General features: G+C 40.5%; 1 protein-coding gene and 1 long non-coding RNA gene across 7 annotated transcripts in view; both read left to right on the plus strand.

Moving 5' to 3' along the window:
• Nucleotides 1-3711, plus strand: part of LOC109708915 (protein FAM110C) — a 32519-nt gene extending 28808 nt beyond the window's left edge. Inside the window, exons 6-7 of one of the 2 annotated variants that reach the window (XM_020230850.1) lie at nt 763-811; nt 2578-2697. In XM_020230850.1, the coding sequence (XP_020086439.1) occupies nt 763-784 (22 nt within the window). In that variant the 3' untranslated portion in view covers nt 785-811; nt 2578-2697. Of the gene's footprint in view, nt 1-762; nt 812-2577 lie in introns of both variants that reach the window. The other variant, XM_020230849.1, reaches the window with a different exon arrangement.
• Nucleotides 5338-10376, plus strand: LOC109708446. Of its 5 annotated transcripts, none has more exons than XR_002215734.1 (6): nt 5338-5865; nt 6080-6215; nt 6787-6937; nt 7034-7145; nt 7222-7321; nt 10134-10376. It is a non-coding gene; the product is annotated as an uncharacterized LOC109708446 (long non-coding RNA). The 5 variants fall into 5 exon arrangements; XR_002215731.1 differs by having other exon boundaries at nt 5349-5865; nt 6076-6215; nt 7042-7145; XR_002215732.1 differs by lacking the exon at nt 10134-10376 and adding an exon at nt 8588-8647 and having other exon boundaries at nt 5349-5865; nt 7042-7145.

The raw sequence follows: 10844 nt of genomic DNA on the forward strand, positions 1-10844 counted from the left end.
TTTAAACTATCTGGAAATCAAATTTCACACATTTTCGATATTATTCTCTTGTCCATCAAGTGAACAGAAAAATGAATAGTTGAAAATAAATATCCTTCAAAAAGTGATGATACAATTTTTATATTTGAGATCTAAAGTCTAGATCTTATATATATTTGAGCTTTTCGAGCCTAATTCGAACAAGCCGAGCAATACTCCAGCTCGGCTTGAAATGAATTTCAAGCCTTTTTTTTTATTCAATCTCGGCTCATTTAATTTCAAGTCGAGCTCGAGCGAGCCAAATATCGAGTCGAACGCGAGTCGAACACGAGCCGGCTCGCTCATTTGCCAGCCCTACTGGCACGACCCTTTAAAGAGGTTACGGAACCCTCATTTTCATCTGATTTCTAATGATCTAACAACTAAAAGAAGACTACCCAAGTGATCTCTTATGGAAAACTTTAAAGCAATTATATGGTCATTACTAAGGAAATTAAATCACCGTTAAAGTTATTGTAAAGCTTTGCATTACTGAGGTGAAACAAGTTAAATCCATAGCAGCTATTGTTTTAAACATAGATGTCAGCTTGATCAAGTGCTATCTTCTTATGATTGTCGCCTTTTTTTCGCCTATAATTCCTTGTTCTTGACTCATTTTCTTCTGCTGGTCAAGAAGTTCCATCAAGTTCAGATCCTGTTTAGTACCACTTTTCTTACCACTTGTTTGTAAGTCCTCTCTATGGCCCTAACATTGTTACTTGCTAATATGTCGTTCCTTTTTAGATTGAAATTGATCTCCAGCTGAATTCTGAGACGGTTTAATGGTTATGAGGTATATGAATTCCTCTACCAAATATCATTGAGGCCTTTTCGCAGCAATACTAAATTGACATAAATCGTCTGCTTGACTACATGTTACTATGGTGAACTTAGATACATTTTCAAATGTATTGGTTTTCTTCTGAGTTTGTGGTGATTTTGCTCATACTTTTGTTGGCAGTTAGAGCATCAAAGATCGCTTATGAAAACTCAAATTCAAATTTAAAATGATAGATCTTGTCAGATAATATTAGATATGCTGAGATCTCTGTAGAAAGGTTGTTGAGAGTTCCTAGTCTCATGTTAAATGATATGATCTCATTGAATAGAGCTTTTAAGATCTCAAACAAACTCAAATGCATATATTTTATCAGAAAAGATATTGGTCAGTTTCGAGGAAATATGTGGATAGAAATTACTTGTAATTAATGTGTTCATTGGGAGTTTGTCTTAATCTGTTACATTGCCTGTGCAATTTTATAGGAATGAATTGAGGTTTGGCATGAAGCATGTCTAACTGTATTAGGAAGGATGGAATAACTGTTACATTCTTTTTTTATGATGGGGTTTTAGTGGAAGGAATTATTGTTTTTCCAAAAGTCCAAATTGATTGAGTCCAGAAAGTTAATTGGATTTAAATTCAATTTTCATTGTATATCTGGAAAACCGGACTTGATTTCATCAGTTGTTACCCTCTTTTCTATCGATCCGCTCCAGTTCATCCCCATATCTATTCCTTTTCTTCTGTTCAATATTTTCCTTTTTCTCCTTTATTTTCCAGTTTTTGTGATTCTGAGTTTAGATTAAGTTGCTTCACCGTAAAAATGGTAGACTGAGCCTACTTCCTGTGGTTTTCGTGTGCCTAATTCATAGAACAAGCAGAGTAGCTAATCTTCGAAAGACATTCGTCTTTAAAAAGCGGACTAAATTATTTTGTCTAGTAAGTTCCTCTCTGATTGAGTGAGAGCTTTGACTATCAGAGTATGAAACCGTGTGACATGGTTATAGATTTTGGAAAAAGATTTTGGGCATGGCGTTGGCACAACAGAAGCAAACTGATGTGATCTCTTTGGTAGGTTTATCTCAAATCAAGTCTATTTCTCAATTGAAGGCCAATACTATGATTATACTAAATCACGTGTCTGAACTAATTGTTTGCCACTGGGTCAATTATGGTCCCACTTCAGTCAGATTCTAGGCTTGAGCTAAGCAGGTCTGGTTGGCGGTGTCAGTTTCATCTGATGTTTGATTTAAGTCGGGTCATAATTCCTCCTGGGGGGGGGTGTTGGGGGGAACTTTTCTTGACCATTTTTCTAGGTTTATTAGAAACCATCTGTGGGTCACAATCTTTCAGGCAAGCGGACATGAGTTGGGACAAGATAGGAAAATAAAGCTGGCTGGTTTAAGAAAAAACGAATCAAATCAATGTCCCATCATTTCGAGGAGTTATTGCATGCCCCATGGTGTGTCCACCGGGATCCCCAATGCTTAAAGCCAAAGCACTGAAATCTAAATCTAAAATGCTAGATGTGATCCATGACCTTGAAAGTATGAAATATCATATTTTTTTGAAATTCTATTCCATAAGCATCAAGTAGTTGCAAAAAGCATTTAAGTATTTCAACGTCAAAACTGATGTTCATTGCCTTCAGTTGAGTTCCGAAATCTGATGATTCATTGAAATTTGCTTCCTGCACTTTTTTTTCTTGTTTATTGCTGTATCATTCTTAGCATGCATCTATATTTCCTAACCAGTATTATTCTGCTGACATTTGCAAGGGCTAAAAACGATCTTCCAAAGACAGAGCCTAAGTTGGATGCCAGTCCAAGTACCGGGCAAAGGGAAAGGACTGTTGACAGTTTTGTTCCTGCACGAAGGGGCGGAAGGGATCTTGCCGATAGAAAAGACAACTATCGCCCCTCGGACGGTGATAAAGTAGTGGCTGACACGCCAAATAGGGGATCTTCATCTTCATGGAGGAATAATAACAATGACTACTTAAACAGGAGGACTAATAGGGACTCTGAGAAACCACTCGAGCAGCAACAACAACAACCACGCCTGGAACCTGAGACCTGGCGTAAGCCACCAATACTAGTAGAGGAGCCACCCAAGCCTCAACAAGCTCCTCCCGGAGCCCCCCGCTTTGGCAAAGGCGCATCTGCATTGGTGCTTGCTCAAGCATTCTCGAAGTCAGTATCGAGTTCAGGATCAGGGACTGCACTTGTTAGCCAGGGGAGCAATCTGCCTGGCCGGCAGCAGCAGGTGGCGCCCTTCTCGCGGTTGACCGACAACAACAGGGAGCTGTACTCAGCAAACCCCCATCAAAGGCACATTAATGGATACTAATATGTTTTCTGAGTTAGCTACTGGGTGGAGAAATCTGCTGCAGTGGGAAAATAGTGCGGCAGGTGGTCTCTCCAGTGGTCTCTCTTCTCTCATCTTGTTTCGGTCCAATTCTGTTTTTTCAGCTGAGAGGTGTCTCTAGCAGATTACTCGTAGGAGAGGGCAAGATACATGACCTTTAGCACCTTCATTCTCATAAAACAAGGGCGGTGATATTAGTAGAGCAGAACTTGTTATTAATAGAGAGACACATTGGATCCGCTCAATCCACGTTCAAATGGTAGGATGTATGATCAAGTTTAATGAATCTGCTCTGTGAATAACAATTTTAGCTCTATTGATATCACCGTTCTATAAAATGATGAGGTGGTGATTAAAGAAAACAAAAATGTTTTCATCTGTATGTTGGATTGTATGAAATATCGAACGACGACAATTACAATTATTCTCGTAGGATTTGTTTCAATGGACTCAGATAAACTGCTGGACATGGAAAAACTCATGTTCGAACTTGTGTTATGCACTTGTGTTATGCTTAAACGAGCCTGTTTTGTGTTATGCTTAAACGAGCCTGTTTTCTTTGCTGTGTCGCTGCTTGCCATTTAGGTTGTTTGTGACCAAGTGTGTCTGTCGGGTGGAGGGCGCACTAACTAAATTAATTCGGTGGCTCAATTTGAGCCGCCCATTATTCTCTAAATTCAAAGACGCTATAGGTGGTTTGAAGTATGAGTGGATTTGAAGCACAAAGAGATTAATGGCGCAGATTGAGCATCGAATGTTTCTTTCGAATGCATGTTTGCATCTTGAGCTGAGCTTTCTTGTGACCTGCGCGCACTTTTGTGACCTGCGTGCTATTTTCGACCACATAGAAATACGGTATATTTTGGTTGTAGTCATCAGAGTTTATTGGTTCCATAGCCCATGTTACCGTGGGCTCGTTTATAGAAAATTTTACTACAAATTTCCTCACCACAATTGTAACAATTTAGTCGCCCAAGCATGCTTTGTACGATGGTTAGATCCTTTACACTTTATTTGGAACTTAGGGCCTATTGGGATACTTTGCAAAATTTATAGTGAAGAAATTTTTTCTCTGGTAATGTGGTGGCTGATTGCCACAATACTATGGTAGAATTTATTATATCAAAACAGTGTTTGGAATGGACAGAACCTTTTCACTGAAATTATATGAGGATATTATAAAATTGGCTCTTTTAGTCAAAATAAGCGGTTAGCACTTAGCAATGATTAAAAATTGGAAAATATATATTGCGTAGATGACCGTTGGAGCATTTAATGGCCTTAACTCTTCACCTTTTGGTTACGGGATAAAATAGGAACTTTACCTCTCTAATTCACCACAACACTAGTTGATGAATTAATGAGTTTATTTCAGAATAGCTCGTCAGGGGTGAAATTATTATTCCATCCTTATAGTGGAATAACAATTCCTTCTCTTTATACCTCTATTAATTTAATAATAAAATATTACTAATTAATTTATTATATATTATTTTATTAACCTATTAGCTAGATTAATAATTAGCCAACTTGATTTATTACTATAATAAATATTTAATTAACTATTTAGTAAATTAACTTATTATTCATAATAATTAATTATCTAATTAAAAAATTAATCAATTAATATTTTGACCAATATAACTAATTAAATAATTAACTAATTAATTTATTATATTAATATATTAATTTATTATAATTTATCAAATTATTTATAGTTAGTTAATATATTAATTAACAATACTCATAGCTAATTAATTAATGTCCTAATTAATTAATTTTTTAATATTTATGATTATATAGTTGATTAATTAATTTGTTAAATTATTATTTAATTAATATTTTGATGTTAATATATTAGTTATATAAAATATTATTATTTTAAAACTATAATTACTCTTATTCCTATTGTTTCTATCTAATTATCCAAATACTATTTTCTTTATTCTCGAAAATAATCTAATTTTTATCCAAACATAAAATTGATCTATTCCTGTTTATCTCCAAAGTTATCTCGAAAGTTGTACCCATCTCAGAAATAATTTATTTATTTTTTTTTTCGAGCCAATCAATACTCTAGGGTATATCTTTAGAAACTGAGGTACGTAGAATTTGGGTCCACACAATAGTTTCCCATGGTGAACAATTCTCCTGGGGGACCTGCACTAAACGACGAAGGGAAGTGGGACAACTTTTCTATAGGGAATCTTCCAACAAAAATTATTTCTAGAGGTTCCCCAAATTATTCATTTGATAATATTGGATGATGATCTATGCCACATAATGTAATATACCGAACTTCTATAGTTATGAAGTTTCGGTGGATATTAGCTTGAAAAGTTGTTTAAAATAGTTCCGGTGAAATTCAGAGTGTATTGCGTAAGTGGTTGGGACCTTGGAGAGCAAGCTGGGAATTTCTAGCTCGTTTTGAGCTGGAAATGCTCTCGGGGTCCGGACCCTAGTGCCAGGGTCCGGATCCCTTCTCTCTTCTTCCTAAGCCAAAACACACACACACACACACCCATTGTAGAGAGAGAAAGAGAGAGAGAACCAAGCTCTCTCTCTCCCTCAATCTTTTCTTCCTCTCTCTTGATCTCTCCCAAACTTGGGGTTTTGGCGGAGAGCGAGCTTGGGAACGCGTTGGGAGTGACGGATCGAGCCCTCGAGCGCTAGGTGGCTCGGCGTGCTTCCGACTCGAGGTTCGTTTTCGGTTTAAAAGTTTAGGATTTGGTTAAATCTTTTATGAATGAGATTCTAGAGATCGATAGACTATTCTAAGCTTGATTAATATGTTGCTCCATGAATTTTTGGGTTATTTGGAGGATATGTGAAAAGCTAGGATTGGAAATAGGGGTTTTGGGGTTTAAGGGTTTTGAACCTAATCGATCTCCTAATCCTCTAATTGAAAGATAGAGTAGAGCCCCAGACAACTCTAAGTTGAAAATCGGTGAGCATTCAGTGGTCGATTGCGAGTTCGAGCAGAACCAAGCAACGTGTGCCGCGGAAGCCCGATTGTAAGTGTCTACAAGCAATCGGAAAGTATCGTGAGGTAGGTTGTGCTTCACCGAAGTGATTAGGTCACTTCCATGCTAAAGAGTGAAGTATGGTTGATTATTGATGCATGTAATGGTAGTTTAATTACAATTGTGAATGCATGAGATAGATGCTATGTATTGACTTGTGAGATCCCTGGTGTACTGTTGTGGAGGCTTGTCGGCAGCTCTGGAGAGTGTCGGGACAAGTCCGAGTCGCGTTGGCGTCAAATAGACGCAAAACAGACTCCGTGCGACGCGAGGGCAGCTTATAGCGAAGAAATCTGCAAAACAGCAGATTTCTCTGCTTGCTGTACCGGTACAACCAGCGTGGCTGTACCGGTACAACCAGTGAGGCTGCGCGCAGGTTGCCCTCGGGTTGGCTCTTGTACCGGTACAGGAGCCCGTGTACCGGTACAAGGAGCCCGTGTACCGGTACAAGGGGGTAGGAGAGAGGGTATTTGAGTAAATTTCCACCTCGTTTGTATCAGCAGCTCTCCCTCTCTCTATATAGCTTTGTGTAGAGAGAGAGAGGAGTCCTTTTGCTTCATCTTCATCTCTCTCTCTCTCACTCTCATCCTGTTGAAGGCAAGGAAGAAGCTCGGTTGGAAGGTTTGTCGCCAACGTCGCGCCGCGGGACCGTTTGAGCACGCTTTTGACGCCGGGGTAGCGCGAGGAGGCTGGGCGAGCGTGGGTTTTCGCCATTCTTGCTGTCGCAGCAGTGCTTGGCGTTGTCGAGGTGGGTAATTCAGCATTTCCATTTGTTTTTGGGCAAGTTCTTACTACTTCGAACTCAAGTGATGCTGTTTTGCTGTAATTCATCGTCGACTGTTAGTATTTCAGCTCGTACTCGACGCAGGAGCATCGGATTTTGACAAGACTTGGTTCGCTGGATTCAGGACATCAAGAGGAATCCATGAAGCCCTTACTTGCGGGATTTGGTGAAGGTTAGCTTGGTCGAAACTCTGTTTTACTCTGCTGCTGTGGATTTTGGACTGAATTGAGGATTTTCGATGTTTATAGTTGGAGATAGCTCGATTTCGGGACTCGAACATTTTCAGTCGATCCAGCAGGTTGTTCCGCAGCCGAGGGAGTTCCGTGCTGCCAGGGATTAGTAGCCGAGGTGGGTTAATCATTGGCTTACTCCTAAGTGCCTATATAGTTAACATGTATTAGCGGAATTTTTTTGCGTGTCGCAATTGCTCGGTTCATTGATTTAGTTTTGTAATAATCTGAATTGGAGCTTAGTCTATTTATCTATGGATATACATACATGTTGGACTTGGATAAGACTTAGGAGAAAACTTGCGATATTAATCGTCATATGTTAAACTATCTGATTTAGCTCTAGGGGCCGTTGTATGAGTTTATACTGTTGCAGTATCATCATAGTGAGTATCCCAGGTAGATTAGAATGTATTTACGCTCGTGCTGGGATGCCGAGTGAATTTTTTTATAGTAGCTTTCAGGCTGTTCCGGACTGTTGGAGGCCGTCGGGGTTGATGGTGGACCCGTATCGTCTTTTTGGCGACGAATTGTGCTGAGGGCACGTGATCTGTTAGTTGTTAGACCAGTTAGAGTTGGTTACTTGACCTTAGCCTGTGAGAGCAGCACGAACTTGACAGAGACACTTGTAAACTCGGTTGGGTCGCGCCCACGAATGCCATTCCGGAATGAGGTTTCAGTGCGATGAGTGTCGCAGTTTCTGTTGGACAGTTCTTGAGCCGGCTACTCTCGGGGTGGTGTACGGCGCAGCTAGATACAAGCAGGGTGGGTCCGTTTTGGGCAGCCCGGGTGAGACACTACGCTTTTCCCTACCTTTAGTGAGGTTGTGACGTGAGTGGAGTCTTAGCCGTCCTGTTGGACCTTTTCTGGAACCGACTACTCTTGAGATACGGTGTAGTCTAATTAGGCGGGACGGGTGTATTCACAGTCTTTAGAGAGTTTTCTCTGCCGGTTACTCTTGAGATACGGTGTAGTCTAGTAGACGAGACGGGTGTATTCACAGTCTCTAGAGAGTCTTCTCCGCCGATTACTCTTGAGCTACGGTGTTACCTAATTAGACAGGATGGGTGTATTCACAGTCCCTAGAGAGTTTTTCCCGCCAGCTACTCCTGGAGTAGGTTACGGGTTCGATCCGACAGGCGGGACGGGTGTGTTCACAGTCCCTAGTGAGATTGAGTCAGTTGTGACTTTTACTACAGTTGGTTAGTGTAGATCATGCTAGTGTAGCGATATGTAGCTGTAGATTTTTTTTCTGCTTTTCCTGCTAGCCTTATTACCTTCTGTAGACTTAGTGGTGGACCGATGATTGTTGAGGGCGGCACCCACCGAGGACTACTTGTTTCTACAGTAGTTCTCACGCCCAGTTGTTACCCCGTTTTTGCAGAGCCTTCGTCTTCGGCTGCTGCTGTTGCTGATCAGGATCCAGGCAAGGGCGTCGCGAGTTAGAGCCCTACTCGAGGAGCAGAGCTAGAGGCACCCCTACTGCAGGTAGATGTTTTGGTTTGGGTTCATGTACATACAGACTTTTAACTCGCCAGCGCGAGTAATTTTGTACTCTGGGATTCAGTGTATGTATATGAAACTCGATTTCTTTTACTTTACTAGTTCTTCTAGCAGCTCTATACTACTGTTTGTAGTATTGTATGTTTTACAGGTACAGCTGTCGCTTCGTATACAGGGAAAATTCCTTTGTATACGGCGGATTTGTCGGCGTGCCCGGGGAACGTGTAATCCGGGGCGTGACATGACTACCATTGGATGAAAAATATAGGCATATGGACATATAGGATATGGATATATGTATGCCTAGATATAAACGTTGAACTTGGGTCGATGAACTCTAGAAAGAGTAGAGAATGCGACAAGTGTGGCATGAAAACCATGAATCCTACGTTGGACAACTAGGATAACAAGTAGCATGAGTGGCATCGAACCTAGTGTCATTGAACATAGGTTGAACAGTGAACGTAGAGTCGAGTGAATCTAGGTGGAGATGACATAAAACCTAGTGTGGTTAAACCTAGGTTATGAGATGTAGTAGCATTGAACTGGTTAAACTTAGTTTATGAGATGTAGTGGTATTGGACCTAGTGTAGTTAAACCTAGGTTGGAGATTATAGTGGTAGAATGGCCACTAGGATATGCATGGGTCGAACCTAGAGAGGTTGACATTATAGGGTATGAGAGCAACCCTTGAGACATGGAAAGTGAATTTTGGAATCCCGGGACTTGTGGATCTCGATAGTTCTTGGCCGTGGGTGCATATGGCATGTTCTTCTCCTACCGGAAGAACTTCGAGGATTGTGGTTATGGAAGATTCTTGGCCGCGGGTGTATGTGGCATGTTCCTCTCCCACCGGAAGAATCTTCGGGTGCTAGGGTACATGTGGCAAGTTCCTCTTCCTATCGGGGATTTCGGCTGCGAGTGTATGCGGCATGTTCCTATCCCATCGGGGGATCCCTTACCACAGCTGTACGCAGTTCTTTGCGACCCGTTGGGCGATGTGGTTTGTGGATTGAAGACTGATGTGCATGGCAGGATCCTCTCCTCAGGCCTGGATATGCACGGTATTCTGCAGATGATTGACTCGAGAGCGAGTCGGGTGGCATAGTTGACTAAGGTAAATGAACTTTAGGAGCAAATGGCAAGTGATAGAGAATAGCCAATAATGTAAAATGGCAAATGGTAAGGATTATGGAATAGAAAGTAGTATCAGTAGATCTACTTGCATTGGTAGCATAACTTGCATATTGCATGTTGTGAGGCATAAGTATGTTTGCGGTTAGTTGTATGGTAATTATGTGATGATTATATATCTGTTGGACTAACTTGCTTTGTTGCCTCCTTTAGACCTGGTGGGTCGAGCTTTTCCTTTGGGTGGCCGTATCCACTGGGAACTACTTATATAGTTCTCATCCCACGTTTTTCAGGTCCACACGCGAGCGGCGCGGCGGCGCGAGGAAAGAGCGTAGCTCAGTAGATAGTGCGCTCTACCACTGAGACCAGAGATAGAAGTACCCTGGGTCGGCATAGCTTAGGGTATAAGGAAAGGAAATGAGAGAAACAAAATTGTACTAAGTGGATTGTATTTGGAAGCTAAATGAAAAATGTAATATGTAAAATGTATGTAATGTGAATGCTTGTAATAGCATAGTTGTTTTATGTTTTTGGTATCCTTCTTAGGCAATCCATGTATTAAATCTGTTCCTGGTTGGAACCCCTTGTATTATATGGTTGCGACGCCTTAGATGTACAGAAAAAACTCTGTCCGTTCGGCGATCTGTCGGCGTGCTCAAATCCGACCAAATAGGCGGGTCTCGGGGGCGTGACACATAAGCATCCAATATCATGTCTCCAAATAACTTAGTAAGAGAGTTAAAATTTACTTTTCTTCTACTACAAGTGAGTTTGAAATAATCTTTTAACATGTTAAGTAAATAAAATAATAACTCTATTTAAGTAATAAAATAAATTAAAATACTTTCCACTCTACGCTATATCTCTTTCCTACATGGCATATATATGTTACCGCGCCACAAAGTTCAATAAAATTTTACAATTTAGTTCAACTATCAAGTGTAATTGAAATAATTGTAGAATAATGATAAAAACATGCACAATTTGTTTTCATGTATGAATTG

Source organism: Ananas comosus, linkage group 4, assembly GCF_001540865.1.
Source record: "Ananas comosus cultivar F153 linkage group 4, ASM154086v1, whole genome shotgun sequence".
NCBI classification, from domain to species: Eukaryota; Viridiplantae; Streptophyta; class Magnoliopsida; order Poales; family Bromeliaceae; genus Ananas; species Ananas comosus.